General features: G+C 40.1%; 1 protein-coding gene across 5 annotated transcripts in view; it reads right to left on the reverse strand.

The window, feature by feature from the left end:
* Positions 1-480: 480 nt before the first annotated feature.
* The window catches only part of uso1 (USO1 vesicle transport factor), a 76,281-nt gene continuing 57,347 nt past the window's right edge, over positions 481-19,414 (reverse strand). For all 5 annotated transcript variants that reach the window (XM_087979869.1, XM_087979868.1, XM_087979870.1 and 2 more), the window contains 10 exons: positions 18,444-18,554; positions 17,775-17,893; positions 16,366-16,547; positions 13,901-14,022; positions 10,351-10,486; positions 9,351-9,526; positions 7,653-7,730; positions 4,892-5,008; positions 3,334-3,549; positions 481-1,659 (listed from right to left, as the gene is read on the reverse strand). In XM_087979869.1, coding sequence (XP_087835995.1) covers positions 1,582-1,659; positions 3,334-3,549; positions 4,892-5,008; positions 7,653-7,730; positions 9,351-9,526; positions 10,351-10,486; positions 13,901-14,022; positions 16,366-16,547; positions 17,775-17,893; positions 18,444-18,554 — 1,335 coding nt within the window. In that variant the 3' untranslated portion in view covers positions 481-1,581. The remainder of the gene's footprint in view (positions 1,660-3,333; positions 3,550-4,891; positions 5,009-7,652; positions 7,731-9,350; positions 9,527-10,350; positions 10,487-13,900; positions 14,023-16,365; positions 16,548-17,774; positions 17,894-18,443; positions 18,555-19,414) is intronic.

Consider the following 19,414-nt stretch of genomic DNA (forward strand, 5'->3'; position numbering starts at 1 on the left):
AATACCTTCAGATACGGAGATGAGGTTAAAACATTAACACCAAGCTACCAAAGAAGACACAAGGACAGGTGAGTTAAAGCTTGGTCCATGATTCTGGTTTTGAGTGAGAGGTGGACAGCTGGAGACATTGAGAGGATTTGATATTAGGGTTCAAGCAGCTGAATGCCAATGTTGGAATAACGAATATCAGGGATGTGCAAATAGCAAGGACTGTCCTTGTTACTCGATTTAAACAGTGAAATGTGCAGTCAGCAGTTCAGTAGGCAGTGCAATTATTAAAATCTCTTGCATTCTGTTTGGAAACCATCCACATCAGGTTAGTCACTTTGTAATCCCGGTCAAATCCAAAAGTAAATAACATTCCAATAAATCAGATATATTTATTGTACAACAATAATTTGATTCTGTTAAACCTCTCATGGGACAGAATGTTATAAAAATTCCATTGCACGAAACTATTGAAAACATTTATCTGAAATGTCCTAGATATGAACTTTATTTCCAAAACACAATTACATTCTCTATAAAGTGTACTATATCGCTCTATTCCAATTTGGCATAACAGCCAATAAATTATATAAATCATACAGGATCTTGTTTCTCTGCAATACAACTGATAGATGTAGAAATAAATCTGTCTGCGGTATTATCAGCAAATAATCAACATCAATGCAATACCTGTAATTCCAAACTGTTCAAATGTTGTTCAGTTATTGACTTTACTGCATACATTTCCATGCTTGGTTGGGTTTGAGGGACAGAACACAGTTTCTGAACAATGTAAAGGCACACTAAATCCTCTGAGTGACAGGCTGATGCGAATCAGGGCGATGACTGTTCAGTGCTTCCCAGCACGTGGCCTCAATTCAGAAAGGCCAGTGAACTGTCACGTACCTGCAGATCGTCACTGAAGAGACAACGCCCCATCTTAATGTAGAGCTCGGCAAGGTAGATGGCCCACACTTCTCTCCTACAACACACTGCTCTTATACTAGTCAGATATAGCAGCTTAGGTAAAATCAGTGACATTACTGGTAAAAGGCAGCTATTAATATTCAAATCAATCAGTTCTCACAGAAGAGTTGTGTGAGACATCTAGCTGCCCAGATTCCTAATCTGACATTTTGCCATTTTTTCAAGGGCTGCTTTTAAACTCAGGTTGGTCTGCAACCTCTCACAATAATGCATTCTCTAGATAATACAACATATTGCAACACTGGGTCAGGTTATCCAGGTGTAACTGTAGACTAAAGCTGGTGAGCTACACTTCACTCCTGCAACAAGTATGTGCTTAGTGTACCATGAGGGAATGCTTGTAATTTTTTTCCCTTAAATGGAGAAAAACAACTTTGCTTTGTTAAAATTTTAATACTTTAAAAAATGAAAAGTTTCTCTCCTCGCCAGTAAGTGAATCTTTGCAACTGGTAGAAGATACAATTAAACTAATTTCAAAGCCCCCTTCCAAAAAGAAAAAAAACAAAACATTCTGAACTCTTTCGCCATTCTGCATTGTGGTAATAGAAGCTTTGACCTTCTTTACATTTTATTTCCTTATTCTGTCTATATATCATCGTTATGCAATTAGTTTGGATCATCATCATCATCATCATCATCATCATCATCTTGGTCAGCAGACTCCAGGTCATCTTCATCCTCAACCTGTACAAAACAAGCAACATTGTTCACCATCACATTCTACACCTGATTAAATAAAAATTAAAAGATAATATTTTATGGGTAAAAAACACTGCACACTGACTAATCAATTGTCGACTAACCCAAGATAATTCTCAAAGACATTTAGCTGAATCAAAAATAGAATTTGTTCTGTCAACTTCACATTCCCAATCCTAAACAACATGCCTAACATATGAAGGCTGCAGTTCTTGTACATTAATAAAATAATTTAAAGCATAACAAGCCAATTGATCCAACCAGTCCACCCTCCAAACAAACTTCCTTCCATTTCACCCAACCATTTTCTCCCTTTAATAGGCAGATGTTATTTGCCTCAACCCCGTTCTCCCTGTGCTATTTATAGGAGTATATTTGTGCTCCAGATAGAGCGGGGAACAAGGTGGGCAGGGTGTCGGGGTGGGCAGAATGGGGAACGGAGCAAGGAGTGGGGCCAGGTTGGGGGGGGGGGGGGGGTGGTAAAGAGGCCAGAGCAGGGAGCAGGGCAACGGGGGAACAGAGTTAAGGGATAGAGTCCTGGACAGAAGCCAGCACACGGAGGTAGCGAGGCCTCATGTTTTGAAGCCTAGTGGGCACTGACTCAGTGAAAAAAAACTATAAAACTTGAGTACTTTAAAAAGATAATATTTAATCATCATTCTGGAGTTTTTAAAACTCTGTATTCCCATGCTAGTCTGTCTATTTTTACTATTTCAGTTCTGTAAGAACTTGAAGTATTTGTACCTAACTACCCTGTGGCTAAGATGGTACCAGAGGCGATATTACCAAAACTTTTTACAACACTCATTTGAGTGCACATGACAATAAAGGCTTTTCTACTCTATTCTTCTTTAAATACCAGGCTGTTAAATATACAGTCAGAGTATACAGTTTGCTATACATGTTCAGGACAAGCCAGGGCCTCTACATATCCACCCATCATCACTGGGCCCTCAGTACCAACTTTTTCCACACTTCTTTGTAAAAAAGTAATCTTAATTAATCTATTCAGGGATGCTATGATATCTCTGGAGCAGGTAAGTCTTGAACTCAGGTCTTCTGTTTCAAAGACAGGGGACTCTACAACTGTGCCAAAACAGCCCTCTTTAGGCACTTCGAAGGAGAGACAAACAATGGGGAGAAGTGTCCCTACTGCAGATTAAATAGCAGACTGATCACCTTAAACTCAGCAAATGAGGACACCATTACGTGACCATTCACACTCACTAAGTAAATAAGCTCCAGGTCTCCCTCACTTCTTGCACTGTCCTACCCAACCAAACTCCTTAAGTTCTTTATCCTTTTAGGATTTTCCTCAGCTGTAACGACAAGACATTTAAATGCAATTCATTTTCGAATCAGAACAACAAATTTACTTTCAATTGGTTTTGTGCAAATCAGTCAGAAAAATTAACTAACTGATAAATACACAAAAATAAATTTGAATAGTTAAAAGGTAATTAGGGTTTCTGGTGATTATACTGCATTAGCCTGAACACGTTCAAATACCTGTCTGGTTCTAATTAGAGCAATTTAGATTTTGCACTGTTAATAAAGGACCAGATAAAACACACACGCACAGTCTGTACTACACCCACTTAAAGTGGCTGAGCAAAAACATTAGTCATTAAATTATTGATGCTGCAATGTCATACATACTGGTTCTCCAAGCTCTTTGAGCCTATTCTTAAATCCAAAGATTTTCTGGTCTTGGTCTGCGAGAAGTACCAATAGATCATCCTGCTCCTTCTTAGACTCTGTCACCTCTTGTTGGAGCTTTCTCTTGTCAGTTTCAAGAATGGCTATTGTACTGTTTGTCGAGGCAAGCTGTTGATCAAGGGACTTTTTCTCCTCTGTCAACATCTTTAACTGATCCTGTACATATAAGTAAAACAGAATAATCCTAAAAGCAGCTGCAATGGTAACATTCAGTTTAGCCCTTCAACACGTCACATTCTCTGCAAATCAAAAGTGTATGCAGCCACTTTCATTCCAGTCAAAATGATTACAAGCAGATCTGATATTGGGTGCTCAAAATTTATTGCCAAACTCCAACTGCTCTTGAGCAGGTGGTAGTGGTTACACCAGTGAAAACGATGAAGTGTGCAATGGACAGTCAACAAAAGCTGATCCACTACCACATACTGCGAGTGTGTGAGAGCTTTCCTGATGAAGGGCTTTTGCCCGAAACATCGATTTTACTGCTCCTCAGATGCTACTGTGCTCGTCCAGCACCACTAATCCAGATACTAAGAGAGAGGGTCAACTTTAACAGAGTACCTCAACGTTGTGAACTGTCTATGGCACAGAATCATGCGTTAAAGTTGATCTTGCTTCATGCATCTCCTGTACAGTGATTCCTGATGAAGGGCTTTTGCCCGAAATGTCAATTTTCCTGCTCTTCAAATGCTGCCTTACCTGCTGTGCTTTTCCAGCACCACTCTAATCTAGACTCTGATCTCCAGCATCTGCATCAGAGGTGGCTGTGAAATGCTGATGATTCTCATGCCCAGTGAGAGACACAAAATTATCTACTTTGAATAAAATTTGTTCAAAGTTTCATAACAATTTGTAACCATTGAAAAATAATTTTCATGGCTCATTGCCTAGAATAATTTTCTGTTGAGCATGGGACATATGGCATAACTAGACCTAAGACAAGGATCTCATCTCAGAGAAAGGGGCGATAGGATACATAAAATTTACTCAGCAATGTTTCTTACGGTTAATCCAATCACCTCCACTTACAACATGACAGGACAAACAGCCACAGTAAAAGACTGATTGGAATAGACGGAGTGGAACCAAGTGCATTTTGCTAGCTCCACACTGTTACTCTGATATAAGGCACTGGTGCAGATCTTTGATATGGAATGATTTAGTGGGAGTAGGTATACAATGTAGAGATCCAAAGTAGAATCACTATAAAAGTTTAGCAAGCCATTATGTTGTTCACGTCATGGATTGTGAAGGTGATGTATCTAACACAATGGGTCATTCTATAACAATAAAAGCCTGATCTTGCAATGTTGCAACCAGACAGATAACACTTTGGCTTAAAGTGAGGCAGGTCGAAATAAGCAAGCAACCTAACACAAATTATATGATAATTAAACCACGACAAAACAATTCAAGCACCAAACATTTTGCAGTTTGAAAGCTTTAGTCTAGTAGATAGTTAGAAGACGATGACATAATGAACTAATTTATAGCCTACCTTTAACATTTTATTTTCATCATCCAATACTGATAGTCTGTTTTCAAGCTGTGCAGTCTTCGTTGCTGCAGAATCACTGTCATTATCCCTCACCAATGCTTCTGCTGTGCCCACAAGCTTTCAATAATGATGCCAAAGTGCAAGTGAACAGATTTAGATTATTGCAGATTAATTCACAAAAAAATGTTGTCATTATCCTTTTCTGAGTCAGTACTTGAAGATAAGCTATTCAGTAAAAAGTTAAAAGTTTCAAAGATACACTAATTGCTTTTTGCACAAGTCATAACAAATGCATTTGATGGAAGGTGCTCTAAAGCTGTACCGTTCCTGTTCCTATAGTTACACAGTCAAGTTTGCAGCCTTACCCTTGAATGAAGAATGAGCAATAAATACTGGCATTGCCAACAATGCCCACATCAAACGAGCAAACAAAGTAAATTATTCAGAGGTGGCTGTGAAATGCTGATGATTCTCATGCCCAGTGAGAGACACAAAATTATCTACTTTGAATAAAATTTGTTCAAAGTTTCATAACAATTTGTAACCATTGAAAAATAATTTTCATGGCTCTAAATGTTACCGTGTGTAACTGGCAACTTCTCTGCACAATGGGGTTAGAATTTTTTTAATTGCCTCCTGTAGGTAGAGCTGAACCTGTAAGGAAGACCACGTACCACTCAATGACATTAACTAACAGTGGTAACACTTAAACAGGAGTCTTATTTTAATGAGCACACCACACCATTAATTGGCCAGTCCTTATGCACTCCCAAATTTGAGCAGGAGAAATATGGAGGATGAGGGGGAGAGGAGCAGCAGAAAATCACGTGGGGCACAAATGAGATTGAAATACATTCAAACCCAATACATTCCTCCTGAGATATATGATCTTATTTGTCTACATTCACTAATCCTTCAAAAGTATTGCAGGAAACTAAAATGCCACATAAATGGCTGGCTGCTTGAGCATCAATGCCCTGGAGTAAGTGATGTTGTGTGATGCAGTCCCACTGGGATGCACCCCTCTCTCTGCTGGAGGAAGGGGAGGGTTCAGAATGTGCTTCCACCCTGATGTCACTCCCAGTTAGACAGTTGGTCTGGTTGAACACGCTGAATAGACAATTGCTAGAAATATTTCAGAAATAGGTGGCATCTTAAAGAGCAAGGGAGAAAATTGACATGGCATGCTGCTGCAGTGCATTGCTGAAGTTTAGTTTTTGAAGCAGACTATTTCAAAAGGACAGCCTGACCTAAACTTCCACAAGGTGATAATTAACGGAGCAAAAACAAAATTGAAGGAGAGACTTGCTATGTAAGTTTGTCTTCCCAGATTCTTTCACTCTCAGCTGCTAACTCTAATAGTCCTTAAAAACACTGCGATGGTCACCATTACTGCTCAGAATTACCAGAGTAATATCTGTTAGAATGCATGGGATTAATTTGCTCAAACAAGTGTTGTCTATTTATCAACAGGCAAAGAATGGCTCACATCTAATTCGATGCTCTTCGTAACGTGACAATAATGCAGAAATTGATCACTCACACCTTGCCTGACATAAAAACACTTATTAATTCACCACCTCCCAACAATTTCCAACTCCAGCTCCTGGCAAATATAGCCAATGGTTCAAAAGACACGCTCCAGAAATAATCTGAGGGGTTTACAGATCAGATTTTAACTTTTATTTTCTCCCTCTTCTCAGAAAAGATGGGCCTTTTGTGCAGCTTTTTAGTTATTTCACAAGTTTGCAAAGACAAAATCTTGATGGATGCTGGACACTGACGATTTTTAGTTAAAGGAGACAAACATTTAATTCGACCATGTCCCATTACTGCAAACAGCCCTTCTCCAGAATATAGAGGCTTGATTTTTCAACATCAGTCTGTGCCATCTGGTAATAATCAGCTGTTTAAACACTTCAGATTTTCCAAAATGACAGTGACAGAACATATCCCTTGATTGCTTGACAAGCTCTTTCCACATTTGGGAATCCAACAAATACCAAATACTGACATGGAAAATGTACCCACAGTTCTTTGAGAGGAGGAATCAAGGAGATTTTCACAGGATGGTTATATATTTTTGGGATGCATCTAAATGTGACTATCATGCCAGGATTTCCAACTTGCAGCAAATTCCACGTAACCCTGTACCAATGCTTCGTGTAATCATGTTGCCTGAATGCACTTTCGCCAAGAATTTTCCATGTCAGGGCACGCTATCACAGTGAACTATTGCACCTTTACCATGGGATTCTAATGGATGGATTTTGAGATGCATTTCCTCCACCTCCACTGCATTCCCAACCTGAGAAATCTGAAAGTACCAAGCCAAGATCAACAGGAAACCCAGAAACTGATGTAATAGTTAGTCACTAAGACACGGCTCTCGCACTGGCCAGCTCAGAAAGACCAGCACAAAGCGTGGATCACCTTACTACTCAGTGGATTTTATTGAGCAGCCCGAGTGAAAGAGGAAATGAATAAAGCATTTTATTTGTACAGCACCAGAGAAACCAAAGTGGTAAAACAAACTTAAGGAAGTAGAGATCAGATCACCTTCAAAAATGCCTTTAGGAAGAGAATAATGGCTACTTTTTATATAACTTAACAGGTCACAGAGACTGGTACAGGCTTTCAATGATTTGTGTGGAGCAAGAAAACATTCTAAAACCCTGAATTATGACTGGTTAAATCTACCAGATTGGAATGATCATATTCGCCATCTTGAACGCATGATGCAATAAAGAAGCTCCCCTACCTTGTGCTGATCAGTTGGTTGGTCACCAGCAATTTCTGTGCCAACTTCAGCTAGGTTTCCTGTTGACTGAGCAGCCCTCTATGGAATAATTAAACCAGAATCTCAGTTTCAATTCTCCTTGACACTTAACTGTTATACAGAATTATGCCTGAAATATTAATATGTACAAACTGACCAAACATGGAAAGAATTAGTTACAACTTAAAATTGCACTATACTATGTGAAACTAAATTCATTAGGCATATAAAGAAATGATTGCTGTCAAAATCTCAAACTGCTCCCTTAAAAACAGAAGTAATTGGTTGAAGTAAATGGCCCACAGAGATTGAATGATTGAGCAGATTTGATTGTGGTCAAGTGTGTGGTGCTGGAAAAGCACTTCAGGTCAGTCAGCATGCGAGGAGCAGGAAAAGCGATGGTTCGGGCAGCCCGTCATAAGGAATGAGACTGGAAGCCTTGGGGTGGAGAGATAAATGGGAGGGGGGTGGGGCTAGGAAGAAGGTAGCAGAGAGTGCAATAGGTGGATGTAAAGGCGATAGGTTGGAGAGGAGAGTGGAGGGATAGGCGAGAAGGAAGATTGACAGGTAGGACAGGTCATGAGGACGGTGCTGAGCTGGAAGGTTGAAACACCCCAGTGTTGAGGAGATCACACCGGGAGCAACTTATAGAATAAATGACGTGTGGAAACGCAGGTGAAACTTTAACGGATGTGGAAGGTTCCTTTGGGGCCTTGGATGGAGATGAGGCGGGGGGGGGGGGGTGTACACCCACCCCGCGCCTTCCCCTGCCACCTCAGGAATTATAAATCCTTGCCCACACCTACTCCCTCACCTCCATCCAAGACCCCAAATGAGCCTTCCACATCCTTCAAAATTTCACCTGCACTTCACATATGCCATTTACTGTATCTCTTGCGCCTGATGCAGTCTCCTCTGTATCGGGGAGGCAGGACATCTACTCACAGAGCACTTCAGAGAACACCTCCGGGTCACCCACACCAACCAAACCCACACCCCCGTGGCTGAACATTTCATCTCCCCCTCCCACTCTGCCAAGGACATGCAGGTCCTGGGCCTACTCCATCGCCGCTCCCTCACCACCTGACACCTGGACGAAGAATGACACATCTTCCGCCTTGGGACCCTCCAACCCCAGGGCATCAACGTGGATTTCATTGGTTTCCTCATTTCCCTCCCCTCACCTTATCCCAGTTCCAACCTGACACAGAAATAGTATCTCCACTTGACGGGTCTATAGGTACGGGCTACAAAAGATAAAATAGCAGACCCAACAGGGATCAAGGAATTCCGAGAGACTACTTAACTGAGGGAATGGTTGGAACTTGGAAATCAGCATCAAGGAATGGTTGCAGTAACAAGTATAGATGCATTTAAGGGGAAGCTGAATAAACAGATGAGGATTTACAGATTACACTGACCAAGCAAAATAAATTAAGATGGAAGGAGTTCAGCTGGGGCATGAAAACCTGCACGAGGTTGATGGACCAAATGGTTTGTTTCGATGCTTTAAAATTCTTGGCAAGTCTGAAAAATCTTATTCTCAGTTTATTGTCGACAAGCCATTACTGTTTCTGGAAGGCTGGACTTGACTGCATATCTGCTCTCATGTGCAACCTGGTCCATTGCCTGAATTAGAGACTGTGATAGTTAATGGGTAAAATGTCAAACAGTTCATACCAATTTATTAATCTCCAACTCCTTTTCAGCCAGCTGTCCTTCTAATACATTATGCTGCTTCTTCAGTTCTTCAATCTCTTCTTGCAACCTTCCAATTTCTTCGGTGTCTTTAGGTTGAATACCATTGATCTGAGCTGCCTCATTGTGAATGTGATGTTGGCTGTCTAGTGGTTTACCTAAGCAACAAAAAGTTAGAGATTTTCTGAACTTGCATTATCCAAAATGAGGTCTATAACACTAATCTTCAACATATTTGAATGGATATCCTGATGCCAGTGAAATGTACAGGAACAGAAGGCAATTTTAAGAACAAGGTCAGGAGTTAAGCTTTACAATGTCTTAAAAGCAGGAATTGAAATATTCCAGCTGCTTTTTAAACTTACAGAATGACCCAATTTTCATTTCTGTCTCTTTTTCTTTCCTGCAACAATCCAATTTTTTAGAACCAATGTCATTGTACTTAGATCACGTTCAGATATGATGAAACAGTTAAACTACAGGTTGTATACCAATGATTTGTAATAAGCATACCTCAAAAACCGGGACCAATTTAAAAAAAGGCCAAAGAAAAAATATTGCAGTTCAGAAATTCAGACTCATCACTCCTGGAAGACAAACATACTCCCAGTGATGGTCATACAATTGTGAAAACATTTTCTTTGGAGGGAATAGGATGGTCCTATCAGCCTGTTGTTTCCAAATGGTAAAGAGCTGCGCAAACAGTGGATCTTTTCACCACTGTCAGGACAACTATTTACAAAACGCTATAACCTGTTTTCAAAAAGCACACTTAACAACTGGCAACAATGATAACATTTTTAAAAAATTCAGTCATGGAATCTCCATAATATTGTCATTCACCATGTCCAAAAAGAACCATACTTCAAATTTGTTATGTGGAGATTTCTGGAAATTCTGTATTTTTTTTTTAGAACTTGCTGTCTTTGACAGTAAATGGGGGAAAAGAAGGACAGGTGGAATGTTGCACAATACTTCACACCTTGTACTTTGAGAAGATTGTACTGGTCACGCAGTTGCTGAATCTGTGACGCTTGCTGTGTTATTGTGGTTTGACTGTGCTCGTTCTGATTGGTCAAGGCAGTTACTTGTTTCTTCAATTCATTCAGTTGCAGATCCTGTATTTAAATGAAACAGATGGTTAATTCTGAATTAATTGGATTTATTTATAGTCAAGTGTATGTTGTTACAAAACACAGTGAAACTTGTCTAATGTCGCCAGTTGGCGGCACCACCTCAAAACACAGAAATAAACCAAAACACAGAAAATAAAGGCAGAAAATGAAGAAATGAAGGAAGTGTCCAGCTTTCTGGCCCTCCTTGTGAAGTGCTCTGTCATGGGCCATGGGTCTGGTGGCCAGACTTCGCCACCAACACTGGAGCAAGAGGCACCAGCCTTCAGCACCATCTCACCTCCACCGATACCGTCGTCACGATGGCTCCTCACTGGACCTCACCAACCAGACACCACTGATGCTGCCGGGTACCGCACTGGCCAAAACCCAACTCTGCCTCCACCATAAATCTGCACTGGACACAGGCACCACCAGGAACCCAAACTCTCCACTGACACCATCTATCCACTGATTGCTACCACTGAGCTTATCAAGAGGAAAGTAAAATAAAATAGTCAAGCCAAAAAAAAAACAAAAAGAGAGGAAGAGAAAGGGATAAAGCAGACAGTGGAGAAATCTCAGCCTCAGACACCCTACTCTACGGCCAGCTTACTTGAAGTCACTTCTATGCACATAGTGGAGAATCATATTATATAATACAGAAAGCAATTCAGCACATTGTACCAACCCTTGAGTAGCACTAACAAGCCCCGCTCTCCTTGCTCATGCCCTAAAGTTAACCAAATGCTTTCCCCTCAAGTAATCATCCAATTCCTTTTGAAAGTTATTGCTAACCCTGCTTCCTCCACACACACACAGGCATCTTTCCAAATCCTAAGGCTGGGAATACTTTTTTTTAGAACTAAAGACTGGAAAATGGAACTGCTTGGATGTTTGAGATTAAAATGGTTTACCAGGGTTTTGAAGGAACGTGTGATATCTCGGAATTGTTCAAGTAATGTGAATTGGTAACAAACTGTGAATTACCAAAAAAATCAATTAACTTTGGAAAAGAGACAAGCAAAGCTTTTGAGAGAGAAGAGGTGGGATTTATTACTTTAACTGCTGGACAAACTTGATTTGGAGGAGATGAAGCTTGTCGCGCAATGGTCCTCTGGAGATGGTTTCTGTTTTTCCAAGAGACTTGGGTATGTCAGTAAAAGGAAACAATGCCTAAACCCTGTAGTAAGCAAGATTACCATAGCTCTTCTGAAAAAAGTAAAACAACTTCTTCAAGCAGGAGCAGCTGAAAAAAATCTGATATTTCTGAAAACATTCCAAATATCTGACTCCCTCTTAAACTCTGAAAGCTGGGTGGTTACTCTACTTAGACCTGGGTTTAACTGCCTTCCCGGATGTCTGGTCTGAAGATTTTTCACTATTTTACAGCTGTCAACATTTCAAACTTATCAATTGGAATTTCAGGGAACCATGAGAAATCATCCCATTTACTCTTTCAATTTAATACTTGTGGCTCACAAAAGTGTTTGCCCATTTTGCCTTTTTCGTTTAATTCTGGTATATTTGTTAGCCAGCCTGAATTACTTCTGTTTATAATTTAAAAATCCTCTCTCAGATCATTAGAAAACCAGGTGAATGCCTCTTATACTAGACAGCACAAAAGGGAAAAACAGTGTCAACTTTGGTGACAGAATCAAACATTTACATGAATGGTATGGCCTGTGGGGCTGGGGTAACCCCTACTAGTCATTACACTAACCACGCACTTTATGAAAATTTGTTCCCCATATCACTTTCAGTTCTTTAGTCATTCCTTCTACCTCCATAACCCATGATTGCTGAGCTCAATGCCATTATCACACTGTATAGGAAATCCATTCCATTTTAGGTCCTCACAAAATACAATTCACAATTCTTTGAAGTTTGTCTCACATATAGGTAGGGTGGTTAAGGTAACATTTAGCTATCATTGCTCAGATTTTGAGTATAGGAGTGAGAACATTATATTGAGGATGTACAGGACCTGTTATGGAGTACTATGTGCAGTTCTGGTCACCCTGCTTTGGGAAGGATATTATTAAGCTGGAATAGGTTCCAGAAAAGATTTACCAGGATGTTGCCAGGAACGGAGGGTTGCAGTTATAAGAGGGGAGGCTGGATAAACTGGGACGTTTTTCATTAAAGCATAGGAGATTGAGGGTTGACCTGAGAGGTTTAGAAAATAATGAGGGGTATTTGATAATTATGGTGTAGGAAATGTAATTTGGTGTAACCTTTAATTAAATTGTCCCATGAACTTCCAGGTCATGTGATCTAATGCAGTCCAATTTTAATTGGCTTTGCCTTGACTCCATTTAAAAGAAAAACCATAATCAGCTGTTAGTTTTAGAGAATTGCTGTCAATTACAACACATTTTTATTTGTTGACAGTTTGTGGCCATCTCAGGTAAAGCCCTAATTGCCCTTGAGAGGATGCTGCATAAGCATGGTGGGTCTTAACAGGCCCCAGTTCAAAGGGCAGTTATTTACCAAAATGTTCTCAGAAATGGAGGGTTTGAGTTATAAGGAAAGGCTGGATAAGCTGGGACATTTTTCACTGCAGCGTAGGAGGCTGAGGGATATAGAGGTTTATAAAATCATGAGGGGTAAATAAGGTGAATGACAGATGCCTTTTCCCTAGAATGGGGAATTTCAAGATAGGAGGCATATTTCTAAGGTGAAAGAAAACGGATTTTAAAAGAACATGAGGGGCAACTATTTTTTTGAAAGAAACACAGAATACTTGCATGTGGAATGAACTTCCAGAGGAAGTGAGATTATATTAAATTAGATTCCCTACAGTGAGGAAACAGGCCCTTTGGCCCAACAAGTCCACGCCGACCCTCTGAAGAGTAACCCATTAAGACCCATTTCCCTCTAACTAATGCACCTAACACTATGGACAATTTAGCATGGCCAATTCACCTGACTGGCACATCTTTGGATTGTGGGAGGAAACTGGAGCACCCAGAGGAAACCTGCGCAGACACGGGGAGAATGCGCAAACTCCACACAGACAGTTGCCCAAGGCTGGAAGTGAACCTGGGACCCTGGCGCTGTGAGGCAGCAGTGCTAACCAGTGAGCCATCGTGCCGCCCTTGGTGGATGTGGGTACAGTTGCAACATTTAAAGACATTTAGATAAATACATGAATAAGAATATGTGGAGAGATATGAGTCAAGCGCAGGCACGTGAAACTAGTTTAGTTTGGGATTATGGTCGACATGGACTGGTTGGATCAAAGGGTCTATTTCCGTGCTGTATGACTAATACTTGCCAGTACGTTGATTAAACATTCTATCTTGGACTAGCTGTAAGTAGTTTAATCTATTAAAAACTTTCTAAAATATTTTCATATTGATACCCAACCTTCAGATAGTCTTCAACTTTGTTGCTTAAAATATGTACTATTGTTACCTGTTCACGGATAAGTTCCTTGTATTGATTGACTATACTGTCATGTTGCTCCAAAGACTTCTTCACTTCCTCTTCCTTCTTCTCATCCTCACTTGATTTTTGGACAGCCTTTGTTATAAGAACTGGATTGGAAACAGAAAAAGCAGAAAATTACACTACAACAAAGAAAAGTGAGTTCCTTTTCACAGACCCAAGAATGTTATCAAACAGAACATGGCCAATACATTATTGCTGAAATACAGGCACTATTCTTGCCTATAATAATCGGGAATTCATATCTAGATTTAAATTTTATGCAGGAAACTGAAAGAGATGGAATCAATGAGATTTTCTGGATTGGATAGGATTGTGACATTCCTTGGGATTGTATTCAACACTATATGGGCTGTGAGTTACCTGCTAATTAAGTGCAATGTGTGCTGCAAGTCATCTGCTGTTTCTTTTCTTAAAATCAAGTCAGTTTCGATAAACAGCCAAGCAAAGCAAGTAGATAAGAAATGGGGTTGTTACTTTATTAACCGGGAGTAAGAACTGGGAAGGAGCTAATACTAACAGTTATTAGCATCCCTCCTTGATAAGTCTGGAAGTTAGCTCGCTGAGCTTGAAAGTTTGTTTTCAGACATTTCATCACCATACGAGGTAACATCAGTGAGAGTCTCCGGTGAAGCGCTAGTGATATGTCCCATCTCTCTATTTATAGGGCTTCATCTCTTAAAGTGGTGATGTCATTTCCAGTTCTTTTTCTCCCCAAAGGGAGGGTAGATAGGATCTAAATCGATGTGTTTATTGATGGAGTTCTGGTTAGAATGCCATGCCTCTTTGAATTTTCATGCGTGTCTTTGTTTCACCTGTCCCAGGATGTGTGTGTTGTCCCAGTCAAATTTGTGTCCTTCTTTTTCTGTATGCATAGAAAACTAGTGACAGTGGGTAGTGTTTTTTGGTGGCCAGTTGGTATTCATATTTTGGTGGCAAATTTCCTGCTTGTTTGTCCGATGTAGTTTTTTTTATATAAACAGTTCTTGCAAGGTATCTTGTAAATGACGTTAGTTTTGCTGGTGGTATCTAATGGATCCTTTAGGTTCATTAGTCACTGTTAAGTGCGTCGGTAGGTTGTGGGCTACCACGATGCCAAGGGGTCTGAGTAGCCTGGAATTCATTTCTGATATGTCTTTGATGTAAGGTAATGTGGATATAGTTTTTGGTTGTGTTTGAGTTTGTTTTTGAGGAATCAGCAGTTTGTGTTTATTGAGTACCTGTTTTTTTGAAAACATTGGATAGATATTTTTCTTCTGCTTTTTGTAATTCTTGGGTGCTGCAGTGTGATTTAGCTCGTTGAAGTAATGTCTTGATGCAGCTCCGTTTGTGAATATTGGGATGATTGCTTCTGCAGTAAAATATTTGGTCCATGTGTGTTGTTTTTCAGGAGACACTGGTTTGAAGCTCTGTTAACGTACATTCAATTGTCACATCTAGGAATGGGAGTCTGTTGTCGTTCTCTTCCTCTTTTGTGAATTTTATGCCTGCCAGGATGTTGTTGATGGTGTTGTATGTTTCCTCTAATTTGTTCTGTTTTGTGACGACAAAGGTGTCATCTACATAGTGGGCCCAAAGTTTGGGTAGGATCGATGGAAGGGCAGCTTGTTCAAGTCTGTGCGTTACTGCTTCTGGAAATGACATCACCCACCTTAAGAGACCAAGACCTTTTGAGAGAAAAGCAGAACATACCACCAGCATTTCAGTGGAGACTCTCACTGATGTTACCTAGTCATGGTGACGACACGTCTGAAAACAAACTTTCCAGCTCAGCAAGCAAACTTACATAGTTATCATCAACCGGAGCTACAAATCTTTTCAAAAATCGCTGTCCCTCTCTGATCTTAGAATTCTGTTTTGGCAGAGCCTGAAGTCATGGAGTACAGAAGACACCCCAGAAGCTGCAGTTTCTTATAAAATTCAGTTTCTTAGGAGATGTCCCTCTGAGAGGATGTCCAAGTACCAGTATTTGGATCTACCTGGTAAACCCTAAAATAGTGGATTTGATCAATCCCCAAAAACTGGAATTGAGATTGGTTAGAATCAGAACTAAGCATTTTATCAACTTATAGTTATCCGGATTTAACTGCATCAACCAGAAATTTCAGTAAATTCGGCAAATTACTAAACGTAATTTTTGTTTCCACACTTTGGCCCACGTGACCTGTTTCTTCCCCTTTTTTGTAAAGGTTCATCATCCTGCAGATTGGTAATTTTGTGTTGTACAAGTGTGCCTGTGTGTGGGACTGGAGTTCATCAAGACACGTCTCGTCAACACTTCAATTCTGGAGCAATACCAAAGGGTAGAATTAGCCATTTTAGTGATGGAATGCAATAAAGATAGGATGGTGCTACGTATTTAATGAAGATGCCCAGCTGAATGGCTTCATACTAGTAAACGAGAGCTTCATTATGCAGTTGGTGAAGATTACCTTCTAATTCTTTAACTAATTTGGTGAAGTCGTGATCAAACAGCATTTGCTCTGGACTGTTGTAGCTGGGCTGGGGTTTCTGACCAGCTCGAGAGTAAAGCTCATGCTTGCTGATGTAAGCCAACTTCTCAATGAAAATTTCTTTTCCAATTCTCTTCTCTATGAGTTGCTTTAGCTTTTCCCTGTATGGAGAGAAGTGCAAGTTCAACTTACCTTGTACTTAATACTTTGAAGACCACTTACTAAAAATGACCAGACTATCATTCTGGGAAGGATAACAAGGCAGCATGGACCCTAAGTCTCCTTCTTGACCATTTCACAATCATAGAAGCACTACACGAAAAAGAAGGCCACCAGATATCGAATGTGCCCAAACTACACCTTCCCCAACTGCTGTTTACTGCTAGAGTGGTTTGGAAACAATGGGAAGCAGACATGGCTGCATTTGCTTCAACACGGAATTGATTCAAAGGGATGTAAAAGATAACTTTAACATCAAATGGCTAAAGGCCACTAAAAATCTGTAAATTTAGTTTTTCTTGACATTGTCCAGAAGCAGGAGCTATTGGAGACTTGGAAACCTATTATACAAGCAACAACTCATTACTATGAGCACAAAGACTGCTTTTCCCATACAGCTGGTCAGTCTCTAGTTCGAACTTCTGGAATACATTAGCTTTCTCAGTCAGTCAGTCATTCAAAATCACCAGTAGCTCAGGGCTCAGAAAAGAATGCACATTGTTCTGTTTTTATGGCTTCATTCCAAGATCTGGATCTTAGGGATTACATTTCCATATCCACTAAATTCGCTTTAGAAGACAGGTAATGCAGTTGCAGCATGCTAAGAGGCTGGATACTTTCTGCATTCTAATGTTTAAGAATAATGAAGAAACAGCCAACTCATTTGCCCTTGAAGCCACTCATCATCCTGACTTGTAAACATATTGCTGCTGGGTCAAAATCCTGGAATTCCTGCCCTAACAGCCTTTTGGATCCATATACACCACACGGACTGTAGGCTGTGCCAGCAAGTCACTCACTACCACCTTCTCAAGGGCAATTCCAGTTACACAATAAATGCTGGTCCAGCAACTGACACCCACATCCCATGTACAAAAAAAAATAAAATTAGTGCTGCACTACGCAGATAAGCAGAACACTGTTTGGAAGCTGTCTTGGAAACTGGTTAATGCCGGGCAACCAAACAGCCCCACTCTTCGGATTAAATAATTTGCAGGAAAAAAATTGCTTTCAATATTAGCCACGTTTATAAACTCAGATTTTAAAAAAACTACACTATCAAGCCCCAACTTTTACAGGTAGTAGCCTGTGCTCCATTTTTTCTTAAAATGTTCAACATCATCTCATTACAAGTACTCCTTGTACCCTGGGATTGTGGAATCACTTACTTAGTGTAGTTCTCCAGAGAGTTCTCATTGTAGTAGATGCAGATGCCCAGTAGAAGGGCACAGAGACCTTGCACAAGTTGTTCCTCTTCCCCAAGGTTCTCCGATATCTGTGCCGTTAACTAAATAGTATCGTCAAGGGCAAGCTTCAAACCAATAACTTGGAAACAAAGTGGTTAGGAAAGTAAGTGTCCATGAATTGCAGTGGTTATTCAGAATGTATTCTTCATTAGCAAATATAGCATACAAAATATAATTAGATTTCTATTTCTAGTTAACCATTTTTCATTGCCACTATTTGTTTTCAACATTTAGTAGAAAAATGTTGCACAATGAGAATCGAAATAAAACAATAAGAGTATGAAACAGATGTGACTAAGGAAATAACAGTACGTAACGGTGGAAAACAGGGTTTGTGTTCAAAGTAAAACCGACAAATACACAAGAATAAAACACCTTTCAGAAACAGATCTGCACCTCTGTTCACAGGTACGAATGTTGAAAAACCTAACGAGACAAAGCAATTCAGAGAACAGCATTCAAATAACAATGTTCAGTGTCCAATGCAGTAGAGAATTTTCCTTTCATTGCTGGTCCACTTTCATCTGTACTTATCCTCAAGAGAGGCCAACTGATATCTCCAATTTATGAAACCAATCCACAAAAGGATACAAAAGGAACATTGGTTTGGTTGTGCAAGAAGTGAGTCACAGCAATAGGACAGTTGGTCATCCACGTAGACAGCAACATCAGTAGGCCAACCCGTGTTTGCTCCTTGCTTCCCTGAATTTGAACGGCAATAAATTAGACATTACACGTTTATGTTTAATTTGGAAATGAAAGTTTTGAGCTGTGAATTGCATTTATCACAGACTGTAATACAAATAACTACATCATCATACTGGTGTTGCAGGGCTTTGAAAAACAACAATGATGCTGGCCTGGAAAAAAAAATCCATGGATTCCAAAGTGCACAAAACCAAAAGGAAGGAGACGTACTGAAAGTTGGGGCCTAACGTTATCCTCTGGAGATGCAGCTGCAGTCTCTCCTCGAATTATCTTGCTTCCAGGTGCCTCCATAATTGTCAGTATCTTTAAAAAAAATGTGTAATCCTGGGATACAATGGCAGCTCTGATTGAAATCAGAAGGCTGAGCATCTATTATTAAATCTGGATGGGGGAAGAATTTAGTATCGCTCACCACACCAATTAAGCCAATTTATTTAGTTTTTCTAATCTCCTGGTACAAGGTTAATAAATGAATGTCTGCCTTTCCACATTCAGAGGGAGTGTGCTTGGATATCAACACATGCTATGCACCCAGAAATAGGGAGCTCACCAGACATAGTTGGAGGCAAATATTTTTGCCCAGATCACCGTTCATCAAGCCATCTTATTTACATCATATGCTTTGAAAGTCTTTCAAGAACCTCAAGGCATCTTGTGATATTAGACAATTTATATAAATGAAGAGGTCACTGCCTGGGTCGGTTGTGCAGCATTAAACTGTTAACAGAATGATGACACAGGTAGCTGCAGGTACTGGAACTGGTGAGAAACCTACAAAAGGTGGAGATATAATCCAGAGGAAAAACACTGAATGAAGTGTAAACACAGAAACAGGCTACTCAGCCCAACTGGCC

Source organism: Chiloscyllium plagiosum, unplaced genomic scaffold, assembly GCF_037043375.1.
Source record: "Chiloscyllium plagiosum isolate Xiang-an unplaced genomic scaffold, Cpla_swu_hap1 HiC_scaffold_36, whole genome shotgun sequence".
Lineage (NCBI taxonomy): Eukaryota > Metazoa > Chordata > Chondrichthyes > Orectolobiformes > Hemiscylliidae > Chiloscyllium > Chiloscyllium plagiosum.